General features: G+C 43.9%; 1 protein-coding gene across 1 annotated transcript; it reads left to right on the forward strand.

Annotated features, from left to right (window-relative positions):
- On the forward strand, positions 1-25,179 carry PRPF6 (pre-mRNA processing factor 6). The gene is made up of 21 exons (XM_071572741.1): positions 1-173; positions 1,077-1,245; positions 2,789-2,907; positions 3,460-3,538; positions 4,176-4,352; positions 5,138-5,293; positions 5,948-6,042; positions 6,772-6,928; positions 7,139-7,301; positions 10,190-10,308; positions 10,951-11,169; positions 12,497-12,619; positions 13,437-13,558; positions 14,685-14,823; positions 15,969-16,088; positions 17,319-17,495; positions 18,282-18,415; positions 18,909-19,000; positions 20,963-21,077; positions 23,068-23,194; positions 23,932-25,179. Exons 1-21 carry the CDS (start codon positions 103-105, stop codon positions 24,082-24,084), a joined length of 2,826 nt encoding a protein of 941 aa, XP_071428842.1. The 5' UTR covers positions 1-102; the 3' UTR covers positions 24,085-25,179.

Genomic DNA, 25,179 nt, shown 5'->3' on the forward strand with positions numbered 1-25,179 from the left:
GCTCTCGCTGCCGTTTCCTTCGCCGCTTCCGCCGCCGCCGCCTCCCGGTTCTGTGCCGCGGCCTCGCTGCGCTCTCGTCTCTGTGGCCCCGGCACCGGCACCATGAACAAGAAGAAGAAGCCGTTCCTGGGCATGCCCGCGCCCCTGGGCTACGTGCCGGGGCTGGGCCGCGGGTGAGTCGCCGCCTGGGCCCCCCCTGGACCTTCCCCGGCCCTGCGCGGCCTGCGCAGCTTTTCAGGGTTGTCCCCGCGGAGTGTTTCGCGTTGGCTCTTTGGGTGGGCGGGTTTGCGTTTCAGAGCGAGCCTGGCCCCGGGGATCAGGCCGCGGGTGCCCCAGAGGCCGCTGGCAGGGAGGGGATTGTGCCCCTCCGGTTCGGTGGCTGCGTACGTGGGACCCTCTGAAAAATCATAAACCCGGGGGCGTTTGTGCAGGAGCAGTGCGGGGGTTTGGGGGGGCCCGGACCACCTTTGGGGGGGCCTTTGCTGGGGATGAGTTGTGTTTGTCCATCCCACCCCCCGGTTTGTTTGTGCCCGTACCCGGGGAGGTCCTGCCGGCTGTACCCGGGAGCTGCTGCCCCGGGGGAGCCCGAGCGGCCCCAGACCCGCACCCCGACCCGCACCCCGACCCGCACCCCGACCCGCACCCCGGCGTGCCCGGCAGCCCGCAGGGGCAGCTGCTCGCTGTGTCCCACCCGGACACACCGTTCAGAAGGGGCAGGATGGCAGAGCAGCGAGCCGGGCGGTTGCAGAGCCCTTGTGGATAAAGTTCTCCCTATAAAAGGTTGCCCGGAGAAGCGGTGGCTGCCCCATCCATGGAGGTGTTCAAGGCCAGGCTGGACGGGGCTTGGACCTGTCTAGGGACAGGTGTCCCTGCCCATGGAAGGGGCTGAGCTCCGAGGTCCCTTCCAACCCAGACCATGATCCTCAGGACATTGTTCCCCCTTTACGACCTCTGGGCACAGGGAGTGGCTGAGCCTGTTCTGACAAAAGAACGATATTTTATTTTGCCTGTTCCAAGCGATGTCTGTGACAGGCTGGGGTGGCAGTGACAGAAACAGCTCTGCTTTATCCCCACAGAGCCACCGGGTTCACCACCCGCTCCGACATCGGCCCTGCCCGCGATGCCAACGACCCCGTGGATGACCGGCACGCCCCCCCGGGCAAGAGGACCGTGGGGGACCAGATGAAGAAGAACCAGACGGCGGATGACGACGACGAGGACCTGAACGACACCAATTACGATGAGGTAACGAGCTCATTATCCCGCGGGTGTTTTTCCCCAAGAGGGAGAGGGGTCCCTGAGCTCTCTTGTTTTGATCCCTGCTCTTAATTGAGGCTTCAAGGCCAGAGTTTGCTGCAGTTTGCAGGCGGCATTTCCTTTTTTCTTGTTTATTTATTGAGATCTCAGTGTACACCACGGATGGTGCTTGCAGGGCTTTGTTGTGGCCTTGGCCCATGTATTGTGATTTAATTTTCTATACAGATAGAGAGTTTTTATATAATTTATAGTATATATTTTATATATAGATAATACGGAAATCATAAGTATTTTATATATTATATAAATATAAATATATATAAATATATATAAATATATAAAATTATATATATAAAATATATTTGTATAAAATATATTTCTAAATTTATAATTTATATAAAATATTTAGATAAAACATATTTGTATATATGTAATTTATATAAAATATTTATATAAAATGTATTTGTAAATATAAAATTTATATAAAATATTTATATAACATATATTTGTAAATATAAAATTTATATAAAATATTTATATAAAATATGTTTGTAAATATGTAATTTATGTTAAATATTTATATAAAATATATTTGTAAATATATAATTTTTATAAAATATATCTACATAAAGTATATTAATAAATATATTCTATATAAATATATATAAAGTATATTTATAAATATATAATTTATATAAAATATATTTATAAATCTAGAATTGATATATAAAGTATATTTATAAATATGTAATTTATATAAAATATATTTATGCAAAATATATTTATAAATATATATTTATATAAAGTATATATTTATATAAAATATATTTATAAATATATATTTTTAAACATTATATAAATATATAATATAAATTTTCTGTATAATTTATACTGATTTTATCAATCTAATGATCTAAAGAGCCCTGAGAAAAGGCCCATAAATAAAAGTCTCATAAATAAAAATCAGTCCAATTATTTCAGGTGATTTTTTTTGTTTTGTCCACCAATGAAATTTAAACTTTTGCACTTTGACAAGGTTGGACTTGATGATCTTGGAAGTCTTTTTCAACTCAGATGATTCATTTGTCCTTATGTGACCTGGGTAGTCTCCTGTGATTAAATCCCTCCTTGGTTAGTTGAATATTGTGATATTTTCCTGTTTGCTTTCACTGGCTTAAAAAATAAAAATGGTTAATGGAAGAAAATGGCTTTGCTATCCTGGGATCTTATTTATTGCTTAATAGAAGCAATTTGGAAAGAGAAGCTGTTTTGAAAGAGTAGCAATTTTGAAAGAGAAGCAATTTTGAGGCAGTTTTGCTTCAAATGGTGTGGGAGAAAAAGCACTTGGGGTGGTGGAAGAACTTTCTTTAGCTTTTATTTAGGGCTGTGTCAGTCTGAGGCAAGGCTGTCAGAAATAGCCTGCTCGTGCATTTGTGGTGCTCTGGGTGGCTGTTGGCTGCAGCAGGAGCATAACAGGAGCTTTAAACTGCCTGTTTTCCCTTCTTTTTTCTCTCTTTCTCCAAATTCCCAGTTCAATGGCTATGCTGGGAGCCTGTTCTCCAGTGGTCCCTACGAAAAGGATGATGAGGAAGCAGATGCAATTTATGCAGCTTTGGACAAGAGGATGGATGAACGCAGGAAGGAGAGAAGGTGGGATGATGACAGTCCTGGCATGGTGTGCTCTCTGGTTAATTAAGGACCATGGGTATTTTGGATGAGTTGCTTTGAGAGTGGATGTGGTTGAATTACTTCACTGTAGGTAATGAAGAGTCACTGTAGTTCATTAAGGGTCACTGTAGGTAATTAAGAGTCACTGTAGTTCATTAAGATGGTGTGGGGTTATGCTGAGTGACTGGTTTGGGCATTTCACAAGCTGTACAGTGCCCTGGGAATTGTTAAAGGAGAAATGTGGTGCAGGTGCCTTGTGAACAGCAGGTGACACTTGTTAAACTCACTGCCTGGTCTGTAGGGAAGAGGAGATTAAAAACTAAATTTCACTTGGTTGGAGATGTCTGTTTTTACACTTTAATATTGTCTTATTTGATGAGGCATCTGACACAGTGTTGATAATCACAGCTTGGAAAAAATGCCTTTTTTTATACCTTAACTCTGATCAGACACATTTTTCTGTATTAGCAAGACTTTGATGAAAGACTTGCCAAGTGTTACTTTGAGCTTAACCTCAGTGCTCCTTTTCCCAAGGGAACAACGAGAAAAAGAGGAAATAGAAAAATACCGTATGGAACGACCCAAAATTCAGCAGCAGTTCTCAGACCTGAAAGTAAGGACAAAAAATGCCTGAAATGTGCCTTTTTCTGAGATATGAGAGGTGGCTGTTTGTTCTTTTGTGTGTGTGTGTTTCTTTGCTCAGATTTTGTGAGTTGGCAAACAAATACTTTGTTATTAATTTATTAATAGAATTAATTTATGTTGGAATTAATTTCTCTTCCTGTCAATACAAAGGGTAGTGAAGTTCTTTCAAGTTTTTATACTGGGCTTTTGTTTTTTGCTTTATTGAAGGTGTTACAGTTCTGTCTTTGAGGGACTGATAACTTGTTGGCATTGGAGGAGTCGCTGGGCAGGATCTCCTGCCTCTAAATCTTCTTTTAAATGTATTGTTAAGCTGTTGTCAGATGATTAGTAATAATCCTTGTGCCTGCAGCATTGAGTGGTTTAATCTGAGTGCTTGTAGCACTGAATTTAATAACAGAATTGATTTGGAATCTCAGTCTGGACTAAGACCAAATTCTAATTAAATGCATCTAATTCTTTTGTACATTGGATTAGAAAAAAATCTGACCTTTAAGTGTTTAATTGATCTTGAAGAATTATTTCAAGAAAATAAATCTATTAAGGAGTTAGAGCAGTTAAAAAGAAATTTCTCCAGCAAATACTGATGACAAGTCCTGTTTGAACAGCGGAAATTAGCAGAGGTTACAGAAGAGGAGTGGCTGAGCATTCCAGAGGTTGGGGATGCCCGGAACAAGCGGCAGAGGAACCCCCGGTATGAGAAGCTGACGCCGGTCCCCGACAGCTTCTTTGCCAAGCACTTACAGTCTGGGGAGAACCACACCACTGTGGACCCACGGCAGACTGTGAGTACCCAGCAAAGCCCAGGGAGCTGTGGGAAGCTTTAAAGCAGAGGCGAGTGTTAAACTGGGCTGTTGCAAACCAAAAAACTCGCTGTGGTTTGTGAGTCTGTCAGAGGGATTCTGGATGTTGAACTCCTTTGCTTGCTGGAGCATTTCAGTGCACAGTCATTGCCAGAGGAGATGTGAGGATGGGCAGAGAGAGCCTGATTTGGGGCTGAAAATGAAAAGTTCAAAAGAAAGTGTTTATTTTCTATGCTCTGGCTGTAGAATGGTGATAGATAGGGAGTTTTGGTGAGCATAACCACCATCTCTTCTAACAACATGGAACAGAAAATAAAGTTTGATTTCACCTAATGGTTTGCTCAGCCCTGAAACAATGGTGTAAAAAATCACTTACCTTGCAAAATAATTGAATTACTTGAAACGTAAATAATTTAGCTTGTTGCTCCTGTGGTCATAGAGTTACAAGAGCAGCTGACTGGACCTGGACTGGTTCCTTGATGTCCATGGGATAGTCTTGTTAAAATGTACCAGGTTTAGATGCCTGTGCTTGAATTTTTCACTTGTTACTTATTTCAGTGACCTGACTAGACTTGAGTAATCACCTACAGATTTGCAAATCCTTTATGAGAAATGTTTTGTGATCCAGGAAAGCCATTTCAGAAGTTCCTGTGGAGGTTTGGCATCTCCATCCTGCAGCTGCTGGGGAAGAGATCAGCCAATAACCTGAATTATTTTTTAAATCTCACAGGAGGTTTTAGGAATTAATTTCTCACTCTTGTTTTTAGCAATTTGGTGGATTGAATACTCCTTATCCAGGGGGTCTGAATACTCCATACCCAGGAGGAATGACACCAGGCTTAATGACACCTGGGACAGGTGAATTGGATATGAGGAAGATTGGCCAAGCCAGGAACACCTTGATGGATATGAGGCTAAGCCAGGTAAGGATGTGGGAAGGCAGGATCTGTCACAGGTATAGCTGGGATTGATGTGCTGCTATTTAAGCTCTGGTTTTAGAAAAGTCTTTCATTCTCTTGGGTTTTAGAAGACCCAAGAACAGGTGAACTGTGAAATAATTTTGCATACCTCCTCCCCAAACCTCAGCACAAATAGAATTTCCTTAGAAATAACAGTTTTTCCCTGGAATTCTTGGTCATTATGGAAGAAACAGATTGCCTGGTTATACCAGAGGTTGACCTAAGGCAAACAGCACAGGTGGTGTTACTGAGGAAGCATCTCCTTTGTTCTGTTAAGGGAAGCAGGACAAGCTGCTGAAAAGTAGTACTTTAAATTGCTGACTTCTGTTCTTTTTCATTGATTTTCCAGTCTGAAAAGAAGGGCTTTAGCTGGCAGACCTTTTGGTGACTCTGTCACTGAGCTACTTGTCTGGATTTTCAGAAAATTTTTAACGTTGAAGTTCTGTGTTTTAGAAGTGGGGAAAAAGCTAATAAGCAAGGGTTTGTGTTTTCCTCCTTCCTTTCTTTTGGGAACAGATGACTATCTGGGATTCCTGTACAGCTGCAGGGTCTTTTCCAGTGTTTATTGTGTGGGGCTGTGAGTGGCCATTTCAGTAGCTCTGACTTGCCTTTCCCCAGGTGTCGGACTCTGTGAGTGGCCAGACTGTGGTGGATCCAAAAGGATATTTGACAGACTTGAATTCGATGATTCCCACACATGGAGGAGATATCAAGTAAGTTTAAGAAGGATTAACAGGTTTATCCTCTTAGTGGTGGCAGTGATCCTGCATGTAAATGGAAATCTTTCTGAGCGGGTGCTTTCAGCTGGCATTTAATTTGTAAGAGATGCCAGGTGAGTTTTTTGGGATGAATTCTTTTAACATGAGATCTGGTATAGTCTTTCAGCTGAGGTATTTAGAGTCTGACCTGGATGCATCAGCTGTGGGGGTTGTTTCCATTCTATCCCTATTTCCATGTCAGAATGATGGCAGTGTGTGGCTGCCTGCCAGCAAGGAAATAACCTGGTTAATTGTACCTGTGTGCTGCTAATTTAGGCTTGATTGACAACCTCTGAAAACCTCTTTAACCTGAAGTCTGACGTGTGTTTCATAAAGAATTGCCATTTAAGTCAAAGTGATACGTGCAAATGTTGATGCTAATTCTTGACTTACCTCAACACTTGGGCTTGTCAGCTTCCAACTGCAAATGCCCAGCTGTAATTCCCAAAAATCTTGCTTAAGTACTTGATGAATTTTCACTGTGATCTGGCTGTGTTGATGTGTATTTGGAAGCTTGTTTTGGTAGAATGTAATTTGTGTCACCAGTGTGGAAACATTTGGGGTCACAGTTCCTGTGCATGTGAGTGTGCCTGTGAAGAGCTGCCTGTGAAGCACTTACTGGTTCAGGAGAATTGCTCCATAGTGTGCTGAAGATTTGCCTGCCTGTCTTTCCTCCTCCTTCAGTGACATCAAGAAAGCCCGTTTGCTCCTGAAGTCTGTCCGAGAGACCAATCCTCACCATCCACCAGCCTGGATTGCGTCAGCCCGGCTGGAGGAGGTCACTGGCAAACTCCAGGTGGCTCGAAACCTCATCATGAAAGGGACAGAGATGTGCCCCAAGGTCAGAATTTCTTTTCTTCCCTGTGGGTCCTTGCAGGGTATTAGGAAAAGGTTGTGGTTAGTGAGCAGCAGAACCTCTGTTAAGCTTGATTCAGGCTGTATCTGATACAACCTCACTGTCTGCAGTGTTACAAAACACTTGTTTAGCCAGAAGCTCTGAGTTTGTGTCCTTGTTTTGATGTAAAGGGAGATTGGTTGTTTTTCCCCACAGAGTGAAGATGTTTGGTTAGAAGCTGCTCGGCTTCAGCCTGGGGATACAGCCAAGGCTGTTGTGGCCCAGGCTGTGCGCCACCTTCCCCAGTCTGTGCGGATCTATATCAGAGCAGCAGAGCTGGAGACGGATATCCGTGCCAAGAAACGTGTCCTTAGGAAAGGTGAGAGCTCCTGGGGGGTCAGGGAATGAAGCCTGAGCATTGCATGGTTTGTATTGCATTGTAAGTTGTTCAAGATGTGTCCATAGGTTTAAGTGCTGCTTTTGCTTCCTTGGGGGAAATACAGTTGCTAATGTGTTCCTTAATGGTGGGACTTGCTGCTGTTGGATCAGAGTAGAGGTTTGTAAAACATCCTTTAGCAGAAAGCTGTTGTTTCTGAACAATTCCAAAATGACATTTCACATACCAAAATCAATTCCAGCTCGAGCAAAGTTAGATAAGTAGATGAAAGCAATTAAAAGATGATGCTCTTGGGAGAAAAGGGTGCTTTGGCTGTCACCTTGTGATACTTTTTTTGAAAAGATAGGGGACTTGGAGTTCCAGCTTGCTTGTAGCTTGTTAGAGACCACAGTGGTTCCTGGTGGAGGAGCTTTAGAGGCCTTGTGTTTCTTGTATTGCTGAGCCTGATGGGTTGGAGGCTTTGCTTTAGTGTAGCAAGTTCTGTGTGCCTGACTAGCAGCCTTTCTCTGTGGTGCCTACCTGAAACTTTCCATCTTGTTGCATTGAACGTGGAAGTTCTTCTCTTTTGTGGAATTACTGTCTTTCCAAACAATGATCTCTTTAACAGCAGTTTGTTGTGTTGTCCTAAACCCACATCTTCCTTGTGGGTTTATAGAATGGATTCTTTGATTACTTCAAGTAGCTGTGACAGTATCAATAGAGATTAGATCCTTCATGACTGTGGAATTCTATCAGTTGCATTTCCTGACTGAATCTTGACAGTGAAAAGGGTCTGGATTTAATACATTTACTAAATCATTGCAAAGCAGTCCACAATATTGATTGGCTTGGCTTCAAAGGAAGAATTAATTGCCTCCTACTTCTTATTGCATGTAGAACTGTCCATCTCTGGTGAAATGACCTTTTACTACCTGTGAATGAAAGGCACTTCAAGGTTCCTGGGTTTGAAGTTGTAAGAGTTCAGATATTAACTATTCAGTAGCTTTTTGAATTTCCATTGGCTCAGCAGTGCAATGTACTGTGAAGTGCCACTGCTCTGATGATCTGTGTCCTTCTCAGGAACAGTCATAGATGCTGAACAGAAAAACACTTTTACAGGAGCAGAAATAGACATGTGAGTCCAGCTGAGTCAGGGGAGCATCTTGTGTGAGAGCAGTGACTTGCCCACTAAGTACCAAGCTTTGCTTCAGACATGGTATTTGTGAGGAGAAAAACATCTTGTTTCAGTTTTTGGAGCCACCTACTTAATCTCTGATACAAAGCTGTTAGTGGAATGGAACAGGATTTATCATTCTTTTCACAGTTTCTGCCTGTTAACAGTTTCACAGTGCTCTTCTGCCTGAGGAACATCAGTAATAGGGAGCTTGGAGCTGTTGGTATATTCAGCCTTAAATAAGTGGCAGTATAACCCATTATTTCTCCTAAAATAAAAAAGCCTGAGTGCCAAGTAATGTCACTGAAATGTGATCTTTCATAACGTGTTTCTCCTTGCTGCATTCCTCCCATCCAGCAGAACCTCTGGAGTTTTTAAAGCCTCAATCTGACTGGAGAGCCAGCAAGCTGAGTGGTTAAAATGCATCTTGAGGTCTAAAAATCGAATGCTGTATTTATGAAAACATGTTCTGTTCTGCAGAGTGATGCTTTCAGCTCTTGCAGGCTGACAATATTCACTTCAGTTCTTCAGCAGAATCTCCTGCTGGTGCAGAGTGTGAGACAAATGGTTAATGCCTGAATCCTCAGTGCATGCTGCTTGTAAATCTCTGTTTGTGTAGAGTTGGGATGTGCTCTGAGCTGAGGCTCAGCAGTGTTGCCTCTGCCTTTGCAGCAATGCTTCAAGGAACAGCCTTGCCTGGAAGCCCAGGTAGTTTCAAAGTATGTTTAAATGCCTTTTCCCACCCATTTTTGTGTCCTTGAGATTGTGCTTGCCTTACTGAAGAAGGATGTGCTCAGTGCTCTGTTGCTATGGCACATTTGTGTACAGTCACCATGGAAGCAGGAAACTAATGCTGCAATGCAGCTGGTCTGGGGTGCAAGTTTTAGTGGCAAAAGGCTAAAAAAAACCCTTTGGTTTCTCCATCTCTCTTTGAGGTATAAGAGTGGAAAGGGATGGGCTGAGCAAAGTTGTTGTTTGAGGTTTAATGTTTCAGATAGCCCATGTAGGACAGGCTGCAGGGAATGCAGTTCTACCAGCAGTAGCTAACCCTTGGACAAGATTGAGGAAGCCTGAAAGAATCCTAATTAGATGGGGTTGATACTGGATTGCTGGAAGCACACTTTGTACTCGTGGCTTAGGGTGTTCATGTCAGCAGTGCCTGTAAGCTTTTATGCATCCCTGTTTGATTCTTGCATCAGGATAATTTTGGGGAAGATGAGCTGGGGTCCATTAAGCTGTCAGGAGATCCTTGCAGGAAAACTAAATTGTGAAGGGATGTTTTCAACATCTTGGAAATGAGGTTGTGTTATTAGTTAGTGTTGAAGATGCTTCTTTTTTATGAAGGCAGAGCCAGCATGTTAAGCTGCCTGATTTTGAAGATCCCATTTTGAAGATCCTCACATGCTCATTTGCTGAGGCTGGAGGCTTTGTTCAGCCAGGTGTTTTACTGAGGAGGATGCAATTACAGCTTGTACAGCAAAAAAGCCCTTGGCTTTCCAAAACCTGTTTCCAGTTAAAATGATTAAGTGTTTTATTTTCTGATTTTTAAATTCTCATTGTTGAAGCAAGAGCCAATATAAGTAAAATTCCTTCCCTTTTCTCTCTCAGGAAATTCCATCTGTAATAGGACAAACTCTTTAGTGTATCATCTTTAAAAACACAGTTCTCTTTGCTAAACTGCATTATCGTGACTGACATAATTGTTTTGCCTCTCCAGCCCTTGAGCACGTTCCAAACTCGGTGCGTTTGTGGAAAGCAGCCGTGGAGCTGGAGGAGCCTGAGGATGCCAGGATCATGCTGAGCAGGGCTGTGGAGTGCTGTCCCACCAGTGTTGAAGTGAGTTTTAAAAAGTGAAATAAAGAACCCCTGCACACCACTGGGGGCTGACACTGGAGCTTTGCAAACAAAGGGCAATGTGAGCACGGTGCTTCTCCACACACACAAGGTTTTCTACCACATACTTCATGTCAGAGTGGGAGAGATGTGACAAGGAGAGGACTGTGCTTTTTTTCTCCAGAGTTAATTGTCTGGTGGGCATTACATGCCTCATTTTCCTGTGTAATTGTTAGGTTAGTCATGGCAGCTGTGCCTGCAGTGGGCACTGAGCCATGTTCACATTCATGTGTGAAGCCTCTGCAGTTGTTAAACAGCAGACGTGTAGCCTGGGGAATCTGAAGTGCTGAACCAGAGTGTTAAATTCAGCTGTTCGAGAGGTGATGTGAACACAAAACAGGAGTGCAGCAGCCCAGCAGATGGAGATGATATCTAGGGGTGATCAGGACTGAGCTTTAAGAGCACCAGTAGCCTGTTTCTACTCTCCCCCATTGGTATTCCATAGCCTGCTTGTAGCACTTGAGGACTGTTGCCAACCAGTAGCAAACAGCGTGAAGCTGCTTATCTCTGTGGGCTGACACTGCCATACAGCAGCCTTGTCATCTCCTTGTTCTCATCTCAAGTGCATCTTTTGTTGCTCCCCAGCTGTGGCTGGCCCTGGCAAGGCTGGAGACATACGAGAATGCTCGTAAGGTCCTTAACAAAGCCCGGGAGAATATTCCGACGGATCGTCACATCTGGATTACTGCTGCCAAACTGGAGGAAGCCAATGGAAACACCCAGATGGTGGAGAAAATCATTGACAGAGCCATCACATCTCTTAGGGCTAATGGTGTGGAAATCAACAGGGAGCAGTGGATACAGGTATGTGCTCGGCCTTGAAGACACAGGTGAACTCTTCGTGTTCTGTTTTGGAGGTTGCTGATGGTGGGTGTTGTGGGGCAGAGGAATTTTGCACCTGGCTTATCAGTGCAGATCCCTGTGAAGATACAAGAGATTAGAATAAAAAGCTGAATAGGGTCAAGGCCATAAGTGATACCTTGGGGTAATATCATATGTGTTTTGTTGAGAAATGTCTAGTTTACTTCTGTCTGGGAAGATAAGCAGCTTCAAGTTGAAGCAGCTGCTGCCTTAAGTAGGACAGAGGCTTAAAGCCTCCAGTAGAGGATTTATGTTTCTTTTGCATATGTCTCTTTTGGCTTAAAAAGGTATTTACCCCAGAAGTCTTTGTCAGATAGTGTTGTGAGAAATCAATATGAATACTGCATTTCCAGTATGTGGGAAATAATTCTGATACTCCTGTACTGAACCTCTTTCATCCTGAATATAAACTTGAGCTTAAGTCTTTTAAGCAGTTTCCTACTGAAATCACTTACAGTGGGTCAAGGCAGCAAAATCTTCTTGGCACACTGCTTAAAAGCATTGATATTAATATTAAACAGATATCCTTGTTAGCACATAAAAGAATTTTGACTTTCTTTACAGCAGTAAAATAAAGGTTAATTTCAACTTCTCTTAAAAAAAACTACACCAGCACATCATTGTCTTCTCAAGTTCCTTCTCAGTACTAGAACTGTTCATTTCTGTTATCTGATCAGAGGTCTTTTCAACAAGTTTAAGCAAGATGTGCTTGGCTTTCTGAAAGCTTTGTGTGTCAGGAGACTCCACTTTCCCATACATGCTCTGTTGAGAGAGCCTTTTCACCTTTGATTTAACAGTGGTTGAGGGGATATTAATTTTAATTAACTTACTGCTTAGCCTTTATTGAAACTTAAGAATTATCTCAAAGCTGAAAGAAGGTCAGTAGTTTTGATATTAAAATACTTCCTTGTGAAATTACTGCATTTTTTTATTGGCCAGGTCCTTTCTTGGCTTGGCCCAGGGTTGTGGAGTTTAGAAGTGACTTTTGGAGCTGGAAAGGTCACATAATGTCACACTTACTCCTTTTCAATGGATGTAGTTGACATGCTCTGTTTCTGAACCAAGTTCTGAATGACTCTGTACAACTCCAGCCCCTTCCTCGTGGGTGCAGGTTCCTCCTGAGTGTCCAGATGTGTTCCAGTAATGAGACATTTGTGCTGGGGCATTGACTCTCAGTGTCTCCGTGTTTGTGCACAAGGAGTTGCCACTGCAGAGTGTAACTTCTTGTGGTGAGTTTTTAAAACAAGCAGAGTTTTGCTCTTCTTTCTAGGATGCTGAGGAATGTGACAAAGCTGGGAGTGTGGCCACGTGCCAGGCGATCATGCGCGCTGTGATTGGGATTGGGATTGAGGAAGAGGATCGGAAACATACCTGGATGGAAGATGCAGACAGTGTATGTCCAGCTCTGGTGCTGCTTTTTGCTGGGGGTTTGTGTTTCTTAATTAGAGAAAATTGAACTGGAGCCTGGGAAATGGCTTTGTCAGTGAAAGTGGATGTGCTTCCCACACCACCTGCCTGCCTTTGGTCAGTCTGTGCCTTGGGAGGTTATTGGATTACAGAATTCTATTCAGATTTGAATTTTTACTAACCAAAAGGTTGACATTGGGATAGATTGATTGCTGATTTTAGTGTGGATTTTTCGTGTGTGTGTGACATCAACAGAGATTGAGGTCTGGGTAAAGAAGCTTGAAGCTTAGTTTTAGACCTAAACATTGTAGCTCAAGAGTTAATGTAAGACTGGGAGTGGGTAAAACTTTTACCAGCCTTTCTTTGCTTTAGGGGAATAGTTTGAACATGTGCTAAAAACTAAATCATATTTCAGCATGAGAAATGTCCCACTTCACTGGCCTTGAATTGGGCTCCAAGCAGTGGGGGGCACATTCTGTGGTGCTTTGGGTTTTGCCTGTGAAATAACAAAATGAAGTGCAAACATGAGAGCCTTTCCAATGCCTTACTAACGTTTCAAGCTGGCCTGTGTGTGTCAGTCCCACTGAAAGGCCAGGGATGCTTGTGCTCTGTAGAGGGATGCTTGGAAATTCCTTCCCTGCTTCCTTTTAAAATGTTGATAGTAAGTGTTCTGTTCTCCATAATGCCCCAGTTCATGGATTACACTGAGTTACTGAGTTCTGTCTTGAATTATGCATGTATAATTCCTTCTTGCTCTCAATTCTACTGCACCCCTAAGCTGACTTAGTTCTGTTTTCCCACAGTGTGTTGCTCACAATGCTCTGGAGTGTGCCCGAGCAATTTATGCTTATGCCTTGCAAGTTTTCCCAAGCAAGAAGAGTGTGTGGCTGAGAGCAGCTTACTTTGAGAAGAACCACGGAACCAGGTACGTGTGTGGCATCACCCCTGCCTGGAGGGTTTGTCCTTGTGCCAGGGTGAGAGGCTGGGGAGGGAAGGAAGGCTACAGGATGGTCCCTGAAGTGCTTTGTTGCACATGCAGAGTTAGTGCAGCTGGTGGAAACTTGCTGATGTTCTTTGCAGGTCTGACCTTCTTTGTTATTGTTGTGCTCAGAACATCATTAGGTTTTATGAAGTCATAAAGTGGTTTTTGGCAGTAGGGGTTGCTTGGTGAAAACAGCTCTGAATAGCCAAGGTAGGAACAGTTGTTTTTGAGAAGGCTTTTCTAGAAAAATGTGGGGATACAAACCACCTAAAATGTGTTTTATTTAATTTTAATAGATGAAATACTTCATCACTGAAGTTGTCCAAGCATCCCTGACATTTTCTGATTAAACATACTGGGAATGTGTATCACATCCTGATGTGTATCACATCCTGAATTAAGATTGATGTTACACTACCACAGCTCAGGCTCTTTTTAAAGTTTACTCATAAAACTTTATATGTCAGAAGTTTTCTGCCTAAAGTTTAGAGTAAAGCAAAGAGTCTTTGCAGCAGGCCACTTATACATGTGGAATCATCCTTATTAAAGCCAACAAGGCTGTAATGTGGAAGTGACTGCAGATGCTGAGTTCTGCCTCATTCGAGCTTTTCTTATTTCTTTCACATATACACCTTTGCTTTTGATGTTCTCCCATGTTTCCTGGTGGTGGCTGCCTTTTAAGCCCCATGTTCTACCTGAAAAGTCTGTTTTCCAGAGCAGAAACAAGCCAGCTTCATCTAATGATTCTGAAACACTTCCTGTCTGTTTCTATGAAGGTTTGTTAAGCAGAATGGCTCTTTCCAAGAGAAAGGAGCTGTTAGTGTGCAGCTCTTTCTGCAGAGTCTATCAAACAAAGGTGTCTGAACAATGAGCTGTTTGTGCAGAGCTGGTTTCAGAACCCTTGTGAAAAAGGACCCCACCCTTTCCTTGTTATGAAACAACTTATCAAGGTTTACAACGTTGGACTTTGCAACAATATTTATAGCATTGAGTGATAGTGGAAATGGTGTGCAAGATCTCACCTTTGGCAGTACCTCGAGGGATTGTAACTTGCCCTTTCTTGTCTCAGGGAATCCTTGGAGGCTCTTTTGCAGAGAGCTGTTGCTCACTGTCCCAAAGCAGAAGTGCTGTGGCTCATGGGAGCCAAATCCAAGTGGCTGGCAGGAGATGTGCCAGCAGCCAGAAGCATTTTGGCCCTGGCTTTCCAGGTGGGTCTATGAGATGTGTCAGGTGGTGTTAAGTATGACAACTAAAGAAGACAGAGAAGGCTTTTTCTGTCAACACCTGGTTCTTGCTGCCTTTCAAAGTGATAGAGATTTCCGCTGTTCTTTGTTTTGTGTGACAAAATGTTCTCCTGTAAAATAGCAGCAAGCTGGAAGCAAGAGTGTGCTACTACTCATTTAGTAGTACCACGCCAGGTTCTGAGTTGGAACACGTTGCCCAGAGAGGTTGTGGCTGCCCCATCCCTGGAAGTGTTCAGGGCTGGGTTGGATGGGGGCTCTGAGCAACCTGACCTAGTGAGTGCCATCCCTGCCCATGGCAGGGGGGTTGGAATGAGATGATCTTCAAGATCCCTTTCAACCCACACTGTTCTGTGATTATATGAGTTTGCAAACCATCAGTTTTACTACCATGGCTTGCACCAACCCCAGTCATGGATCAGAATTCCCTTGTCTTGGGTCACCTCAGGGAAAGGGTTGTGGTCTGCCCTAATTTATGAGGTCACTGCATTTCTTATGGTTTAGACCAAACCCACTAATCCATTGCAAAATTCTCTGGTCAATGCTGTAAGAAAGATGGGCAAAGCAGTTCAAATACTGGGAATGAGGCTTAAAAACTCAGTGATAGCAAAAAAAAAGGTCCTGTCGTGGAAGGTAAAAGATATTTACTTCCTAAATTTGTTCTTGGTGATCTTTGTTACCATCTTGAAAAGTTCTTGACATGGATGCTGCTGAAATGACTTTTATTGGAGGAGCTTTCACAGACCTCAGTGGGGAATTCAAGCTGCAGTTTCTTTGCTTGGGGGTAATAAAATGAGGGTCTCATTGTGGTAGACCCTGTGATGTTTTCAGTATTTAAACTGGAAGTTCAGAAGATCAAGCATTAATTCTTGTCAACAACTGAGAAGCATCCAGCTTCCAAACTGGCATATATCTTTGTGTTGCCCATCTGTTTTGGAGAATTTCTATAAACTTCAAAGGTCAAAGAAGATTGGGAGGAGCTTGAACCGAAAAAAAAAACCCTACTGTGGATTGACAAAGCTCTGATTTCAATTTTAATCTGGATCAAACGGAGGATTAAATCTGCTGTTGATTCACTGTGTGCATTTGTCTGTCACTCTGTGTTCTTGCAGGCCAACCCCAACAGCGAGGAGATCTGGCTCGCTGCCGTCAAACTCGAGTCGGAGAACAATGAGTATGAAAGAGCAAGGAGGCTGCTGGCAAAGGCTCGCAGCAGTGCCCCCACAGCAAGGGTGAGGACATGGCGAGGGTGGAGAGGCTCAGGCCACTCGGCCATGGGGGATTTGGGACGGAAGGAGGAGTTCCTTCAGTTCTGTGGCCTTAGGGATTGGCCATGTGGCTCCCTGCCACTGCCTTTTGGGGCATGTGGCCGCTTTGCTGAGCACTTCTGCAGTGGATTGCAACACACAGGCATGGCATTCTGGGAAAAAGGGCTAGGATCAAGTGAAGGGTTTCAATCTGTTTTTTACACAAATGGCAAAAGTCAGGAATTTCCCAGTTTACAGCTGTTTGTATAATGTTTGTGTTGCATAAAAGCATGTCTTGGAAAAAAGAGAGAGAAAATACTTTCACAGAAGACACACTTGTGCTTGTACTAAAGACAACTCTGGGGTGGTTTGGTGTTTAAAGTTACCCTCTTGTGTTTATCTCCAGTTACCTCTGGTATGATAAACTTTGTGGATTTTCAGCTCTTCATACAAAGCATTTTAATTTGTCCAAGTAAAAGAAAAATTAGTTTGATCTCTGTCCTCTACTCCTCCTCCTCAGCTGGTGCTTCATCCTAGATATTTTAAACTGTCCTCTTCCTCTCTTGTCAGCCAGGGAGCTTGTGCAGCTGTGGCAGGAGCTCTGGTGTCAGACTTGATGCATCTCTTGCAAAGTCATGGTGGGGGCAGTTTGGGAATGGGAAGGATCAAAGGGTTGAAAGGGTAGTGGGAGAGCCTTGAGACTATAATGCATTTCTCACCGCTGTGACTTCCCTGTGTAGCCAAAAGGAAGGTTTTGAGTGGCAGAAAAATACATGTACCAGTTTGTAACGAGTGGGACACAGTTACAGCCTGAAGCCAAAAGTAGGAATAGGTGGTCTTGGTAGCTTGGATCTGAGATCAGACTGTGCTGATAAGTCAGTCTCAGGTTTGTTAATTGGTTGTGCTCTTAAAGTTGTGCTCTTTGTGCAAATATTATTCTTCCAGCCCAAACTATTCTATGATTCTGTGCTGATGCAAATGCCAACTCTATGCCAATAAATGAAATACAGTTTGATCACACTGTTAATTTTTGCATTTACCTTTCTCATTTTTATTGGTTCACACTATTATTTAACCCTCATGTTTTTATTTGACTTCTAAGTGTAGTCAATCAATCACATTCTAATGAATGTATGAAAAGGGGAACCTGCTGCTTTGACAGACTGATGGTTTTTCAGTGAGTGTTGATGGTAAACAGCTCTGGTTTGCTCCCAGGTCTTCATGAAATCTGTGAAGTTGGAATGGGTGCTTGGGAACATTGCTGCAGCCCAGGAGCTGTGTGAGGAGGCTCTGAAGCACTATGAGGACTTCCCCAAACTGTGGATGATGAAAGGACAAATCGAGGAACAAAAAGAGCTGGTAGAGAAAGCACGGGAGGCTTATAATCAAGGGGTAAGGTGGATGTTACTCCAGGTTTGCTTTGTGCTTCTGCTGTGGAGAGATGTCTGTCTTTGAATCAAAATGGAGAGCCAAAAAGATGATTTCTGTTCTTTCTGTAGTTGGTTAAAACAGTAAAAAAAAAATTAGGACCTTGAAATAAGCAGCAAGAATTTCTCCTACCCTTTATCCCTGTGCAAAATTCACTTTCTTGCTTGAGAGAGTTTACTGTATGCCTGAGTCCTCACAGGTAGGAAAAAGGCATTGCACAGTAATTCTCTGAGAGCTGTAAAGACTGAAAATAGAACTCTTGAAAGAGAATCCTCCTCACCAGCTTTTAGATACACACAGTGAAAGGAGGTGACCTGCAGAGCACTCCTCTCTCTTTTAAATGGTAATTGGTGTCCTTGGGTATGAATGCTCAAAGTCAGACAACCATCAAAGTAATTTGGACACAGGTTTCTGCCAGTTTGGATATCATAATGACTTCCTGCACACTCTGCTGTGGTTTGGGGATGTGAGAGCCCTTCTGTCTCCAGAAAGGGCACAGAATTAAGGGAGGTTGTTCTTTCTTTTGCTGCTGAGGTGGCTCAGTCATACTTGATGCTGACTTGGCTGTTTTGGATAGAGGAGAAAACTTGACTTCTGTGCTGTCAGATAATCAGAGAAATTTGAGTGACAACTTCGTCTCTCTTCTTCTGAACTCTCCAGGAGGACACAGGGAGGGAAGTTCTTTGCTATAGGAGAGGTAATATTTTTCTCAGATCTACCTATTACCATACTTTTTTTTTTAAAAAACAGTTGAAGAAGTGCCCCCATTCCATACCCCTGTGGCTTTTGCTGTCCAGGCTGGAGGAGAAAGTTGGGCAGTTGACCAGAGCAAGAGCCATCTTGGAAAAGTCTCGCCTGAAGAATCCAAAGAATCCAGATCTCTGGTGAGTTGTGGGGAGATGAACTGAATTTGGGCTAAATATTCAGTGCATTCTTCAGGGCAGCTATTTCACATCTTCTCAGCCATTTGAGCCTGGAACTTATGACTGTGCCCATCCTGGAGTTTCTTCTGGACTAACAACTTCCCTGAATGGAAATTTCACCAAGCAGAAATGCTTTGGTGATCCTGGCTATTTGTGTAGCTACTCTTAGGATTTGAGGTCTGTTTTTTTCTTTTCTGATAGTTGCAGTGCACAAAGCTTGCAAACCCAGAGCTAGTTCTTTTCTGTTACAGTCCCTTTTGCAGATTGTTTTTGATCTGAGCCAGTATAGAATAAAAGTCACGTTTATTTTTAGATGGGAGAGGAATGGGAAGATGTCAGTCACCTACACATATTCGGAATATGGGCAGAGGTTTGCAGTTTCCAGTGACTCACAGTTTGTTTCTCCCTAGTGAATATGTTGTCATAAATATCATCAGAGTCTCTTCCCTGTCAGGTTGGAGTCTGTGCGACTGGAGTACCGAGCTGGGCTGAAGAACATTGCAAACACCCTGATGGCCAAGGCATTGCAAGAGTGCCCCAATTCGGGTGAGCTGGGTCTCATTTCTGCCTTAAACATGCTGGTTTTACCCAGTTGATGGAGGCACATCTTTTCCTGAGCTGTCCTTTCTGGCCAGGTCTCAAAATTAGGTGTTTTGGAGAGGTGCAAAAGAAATGTTGAGGGTCTTTATGAATCATTACAGTTGCTTTGTGCTGTCTCACACCAGAGAGGTCACAGGTTGTGTTGTTCCATTTTTCTGCAGTATCCAATATATTGTTACATCTGTGGTCCACAGTTTGTCCCCAGATTTCCTGTGAAAGCATTTTGGATAGGGATGGATTTTTCTCTGAAGCTGCTAAATGTCTGCCAAGGTTTAAAATTAAAGAAAGACACTTGAGTGTAGTTAGGAAGTTCAGTGGAAAAATAATGGTGTTTTCCCTGTCTCCTGGGAGTACAGCTGGCCTTAGGAGATTCCCAGTTGCTGGTTTGCCTGTGCTGGTTGTACCACTGTGAGCTTAATAACTTGTGCTGTCAGCAGATTTCAGTTGTAGTCATGGGATCGTGTACCATAAATGTTCAGTCCTGTTTTTTGATTATTTTACCTCATGTAAGAAAAGGCTAATGGGTCATATAATGTAAGCCAGTTGGTTCTAACCAGCAGTGGAAACATCTGCCTTTTGGGACAGGAGGAGAAAGTGCCTAACATTTCCCTGTTTGGGGGCAGAATTGCAGGAAGATTTAATTACTTAAACATGTTGACATCTTTGGGGAGAAGATGTCACATAACTACAAATTGTAATAACTTACTGCAGGGCAAGCTGGCTTAGCCTGCCTTCAGGGTAGGCTTTGAAAGGTGTTTAATTGGTGGCTGCCAGAGTCCCAGTGAAATAGTGGGAATTATGTGACTTTTTTGACATGATAAACTCATTGCAAGCTGCTCTCCATGGGAGTGGGTCACCAAAGCACCACCCAAACCCTGCTTTGTTTTGTGAATGACCTAATGCTAAATGAGTGTTTGCCACCACAGGCTCTTTTACAGATCTGCCTGTTGCTATGGAAATGGGCACCAGGATCTCAGTTTTTCTTAAATAAATTGCTTCCAACTTTATCTTAAACCTCAACAAACCAGAATCAAAGCCTGCAGGAGCTCACTGGCCACCTGCAGACATGTAAACCAAGAGTTTGTGTCCATTGATTCCTGATGGCTTATGGCTGAGGTAGGCAGGCTGTACAAAGAGTAAAATTGAAATATAATGGTGTTTGTGATCCTATCTATAAAGAGCAAGAAGAGGACAGTTCCCCTCCAGTCTGTCACTGCAGTCATCAAAGCCTGTGTGTGTTCCTGTGGTGCCATTTATGGGAAACGAGAGTGCTCTGAAGGAGTCCTGGCAGACACCATCTCTCAGGCTTTGCTTTGAAGTGATCAGGTGTGGCTGCCTGACATGAGAAACTGCAGATTTCATGCTCCCCTGAGCATATTTCCTTCCTTGCTTTTGGCAGTGACAGGAGCTAGGGATTAAACCCAGCTTTCCTGGACCTCCCCTGTCCTTCATCAGTGTGTGCAGAGCCAGCATCAGTAAGACTGTGGTGCTGTCCAGCATCCTTGAAGCTGCTCCCAGACTGTACTTTGCACCTTTTGGAACTTCTGCCACTTCAGTTTCCTGTTCAGACAGATAGATACCCTTCCATTTGGGAGTGCAGATGTGCCCTCCCTGTTCCAGGGTTTGCAGTGCCTCACGTGGAAAGCCTGAGCTCTGGGTAAGGCAGAAGGAATTATGGCACAGAGACCTCCAGGGCTGAAGGACCAGCATGGTGCACACAGTGGCTGAAAATTCAGACTACTGAATGAAGTATCCATGTGGGAAAAGGGATCTGGGGTGAGGTTGGGGGTGAATAACCACCAGGGTGGGGGCAATAGTGCTGCTTGTGTTAGGGAGCACTGGCCTGATGGCAGGATGGGGAGGGTTAAGCTCTAACACTAAACAATCTTCCTACTTGACTTGTTTAAGGAATCCTGTGGTCAGAGGCAATTTTCCTTGAAGCGCGACCGCAACGAAAGACCAAGAGTGTGGATGCTCTCAAGAAGTGTGAACATGACCCACATGTCCTGTTGGCTGTGGCCAAGTGAGTTCCTGTGCTTGATGCAGTAAAAATATCCATGTCTGTGTGTGGCTGTGTCCAGGATGAAACATTGCACTCCAGCACAGCCATGTGATCGTGGCTGCAGCAGCTTTAATAAGTCCCAAAGCAAGGAACAGCTCTCGAGCTGTCTCCTAGTAACTGTGCAAATCTCTCCCTTGATTCCAAGCAGGGGATCTCAGCCCTGCCCTCAGGCTCTTCTGGTGGGTCTGGCACTGGCACAGACAACAATACACTCACACAGAGCCCTTTGCCAGTGCTGGGTATTGGCACCCTGCAGACTGCTTTCTTTCTGTCCCTTGAAAGGGATTTCACTGTGCTGTCAGGTGAACTAGGCTTAATTAAGTGATATAGGATATGATTTAAGGCTTTGTGAAAATAGAGACATTTTTTGCTGGTTGTTTTTCAAGTTTTCTGTGACTGACTGTGTATTTTTCACCTTTTCTCTCTATCGTAGATTCTGTCAGGTGTTCTTTTAAATTCTGAGGTAGATTCTGTACTGCTTCTGAATTTCTGCCACATCAATGTTCTTCACTTGTGGTCCTTCCCAGAATGCAAACCACCAGCCATTCCTTAGTTTGCTTCTCTGAAATGGGAAGATGATCTGCTAGGAATTGTCTTCTTGTCCAGATTAGGTTGTTAGGCCTCCAGTGATGAAAACCCTCTATCAGGACTGGCCCTTGCCATGTCCTTCCTGCTCTGATGTGTGAACAGCTCCACAGCAGCTGTGATGGGAACAAGCTTACTTTGCTCTCTTTATGAGAGAAGAGGTTAATGCAGGAGGCATTTTGCTCATAGTTACCCAATTCTTTCACAACTCTATTTTATAAGCCAAAGAAAACTGTAGGATACACTCCAGTGACTGCAATGCTGGGTTCTGCCAGATCCTGGCAGCTGACTTGTTCAGCTTCAGCAGCAAGTGAGAAAAATGTTAACTTTTGCTTTATAGAAGCTGCTCCCAGGCCCCTTCTGGTGCAACCTCAGGCAGTTTAACAGCTAATCCCAACATAAACAGCTTCCACCTCCCATCACGACTTGCCTGTAGGTACAGAGTGTTACACACATCTGTGAAAAACTTTTGTTAAATATATTGCAGAAAGTGGCCACTACTTGCAGGTGTTAAGCCTCTGCTATCATTGTTCATGCTCTTTTAAATCACAGTTTATTTAACGTGGAACAATCAAGAGTATTATAGGGCTTAAAAACAATCACATAAGCTGTATAATTTTATGGCTGGTTAAGCTCTTTATGAGCGCTGGCTGATTTGATAAAGACCTTATGGCTCAAATGAACTCTTTAATGCAAAGGAGTGAAACCAAAAGACTCTTGACTCAGCTGGTTCATTACTGGGGAGAAATCTCAGCGTTCACCCAGTGCCTGGATGAAATGGCAGCAGTGGGGCAGGTGCCAGGCTGGGGTTTGAGCACAGAATCTCCATGCTTGTCTTTCCTTGGGAAGTGGGGCTGGCAAGGCAGCTCTGCTCCACTGGAGCAGAGTGTGTGGGTGAGAGCTGTGACCACACAGCAGGCAATTATCAGCTTTTAGAAGTTACTTAATTGTTAGATGCTAAAATTGACTTGAAATGTTAGGAAATTGGAGGAGTGGGAATAGATGTAGGCATGCAATCCTGTCTCTTTCCGTGCCAAATCTGAAACAGCAAAACTAAAGCAATTGAGTTAGCAGAGGTTGAGCTCAGTAATGTTTCCCCTCTCAGGAGAGTCTGTGCCTGGGGCTGTTATCCTGAGTTATCCTGCCTCACTGCTGGCCAGTGAGGAGGAAGTGTTGGGTGTTCTTTTCAGGCCTCATCTCTTCCAAGTGGCAGGATGATCTGCAGATCCCTAAAAATCTGCTATTTCCTTCTTGGGAGAGCAAAGAATTGGAATACCCATAGATCCTTTAAGCTGGAGTGCTTGTGGGTTGGCATCTTCCTCTAAAGTGAGGCTGTTTGTCAACTCCCTTCTGCTTTTCCCCACAGGCTGTTCTGGAGTGAGCGTAAAATAACCAAGGCCCGAGAGTGGTTCCACCGGACCGTGAAGATCGACTCGGACCTGGGGGATGCCTGGGCATTCTTTTACAAATTTGAGCTCCAGCATGGCACAGAGGTGAGTTGTGCCTGGGGACAGGGAAGGGCAGCAGCAATCCCTGGCTCACAGGGGTTGCCCAGCCCTGGGATTGCTGCACTGCTGGGCTGAGTGAGTCTGGCTGTCATGCCTGGTCACGAATAAGCATGAACAGGCCTGTGTGGTGGCTTCTCAAAGGTGCTGTCAGTAGCTGAGCTATCTTTCAGACTGCTTTGCTCTCTAATGTCCTGCTGGTTTGTGCAAAAATCTCTGAAATCCATCTTCTCCTGCAAAATTCAACCTTGCTCGGAGGAGATTGTGCTGGAATTGTGATGCTGGTTTGTGTAACTGGTGCTGTTTCTCCCAAATGTCAAGTACAGGTTGCACGTGAGCTCAGCCAGAGGAACAGCCTGTTCTAATCTCTTAGGGCAGTTTTTACTGCCTGATATTACTGAAATGATGGGGGTGTTTATCTTCTGACTTCAGAAAGACCTCTCACTTGACAGAGCTCCTGCAGGCAGTACTGCACAGGAAGTTTCTGCTGCAGTTTCTCTGCTGTAGCCAAAACTTGCTCTGCTGTAACTTGGCCAGTTTGTTCAGCCAGGCAGGAGAGTTGCTGCTTCTGAACTTTGACTGGGGCTTCCATATTGCTTTAAAAATAACAGGTCCAAAACCCCACACAAGCTTTGGAAGGGTATTTGAATCAGGGAGGTATTTGTTAAAATTTTGGGTTTGTGCTGGAACAAACCAGGACAAAGTGTCATTTCTCTTCCCTGTAGGAACAACAAGAAGAGGTGAGGAAGCGCTGTGAGAATGCTGAACCTCGCCACGGAGAGCTCTGGTGTGATGTCTCCAAGGACATAGAGAACTGGCAGAAAAAGATTGGAGAGATTCTTGTGCTTGTGGCAGCCAAGCTTAAAAATACCTTCTAGAGTGTGCTGGCCCTGCTGCCTCAGTGGCCTCTGTAGGACTTGCGGTGTGTTCGCCCTCACAGCGACGTGGATTTTGGAGAACAGGAGATGAGTGATGATACAAAAGAGCTTTCTCTCAGAAGGAAAAGCTGCTTCCTTCTTTCCCCAGCATGGCCATCAGCTTCTGCAGCACATCAGAGCATCGTTGCAGTTGTCACGTAGGAGTCATGAACAATCTTGTGAGGCGCTGTTGGTGATTCCATGTTGATTCCTGATTCCCCCCTGCACACACAAGCTTTAATTAGTGCTTGTATATAGATTCTGATCTGTGACAGTCCCTCTGCTCTCAGCCCTGGCATGTGTTCCTTGTCCCCCTTTTAGTGTTTGGCCCATCTGATGCTGGGTCCTTGTCAGCAGGCCTGGATTGTTGCTGTTGGAAAACACTGAGTGTTCCTGAAGGAGATGAGTGGAGTTTGGGAGCAGCACTGGGAAAGGTCTGGGCTGGTTCTTCTTCTTTAGCTGCTTTAGCTTGGTCTCCTCTGCTGACAAGTTCCTCCAAACTGAGCAGCTGGAGCATTTTGTCATATTCAAAAGCATATTTTTAGACAACTTTTCCTCAATTTTTAAATGTATGTGGTAAACCTTATTCTTTGAGGTGTCTGAGTTCATTAAGCACAGTGGTGTTTTAAAGTAACAAGGCAAAATCCAGCAATCCCTGAAAGCCCTTTGAAGGAAGAACCTTTTATTTAGAGTCGTTGGTAGACTGTGAGCTGTTACACAACCATGAGTGCCTGTGGTTGGGGGGTTGGGGATGGCTCCCTTTAAATGCAGATGGAAAAAAGCAAACTCATTACAGGGAAAACTTTGTGTTTGGGACCCTTTATACACTGTCTTCAATTTTCTACACTTGTGATCTGTACTATTTCTCCCCCAACCCCCTGACTTACTTTCTTGTGACCATAGAATGGGAAGCTGTACTGTCTTACACGTGAGGATATAGCAGCAGTGTTGGAGTCTGTGGATGTGTGTTATCCCATGAATTTAGTTGGAGGACAAACTTACTACTTGTTGGAAAATATGTATAAAATACAGCTTGTTTTTTTTTGTTTCCTTCTC

The sequence above is a fragment of the Pithys albifrons genome, chromosome 18 (genome assembly GCF_047495875.1).
Source record: "Pithys albifrons albifrons isolate INPA30051 chromosome 18, PitAlb_v1, whole genome shotgun sequence".
Taxonomy (NCBI): Eukaryota; Metazoa; Chordata; class Aves; order Passeriformes; family Thamnophilidae; genus Pithys; species Pithys albifrons.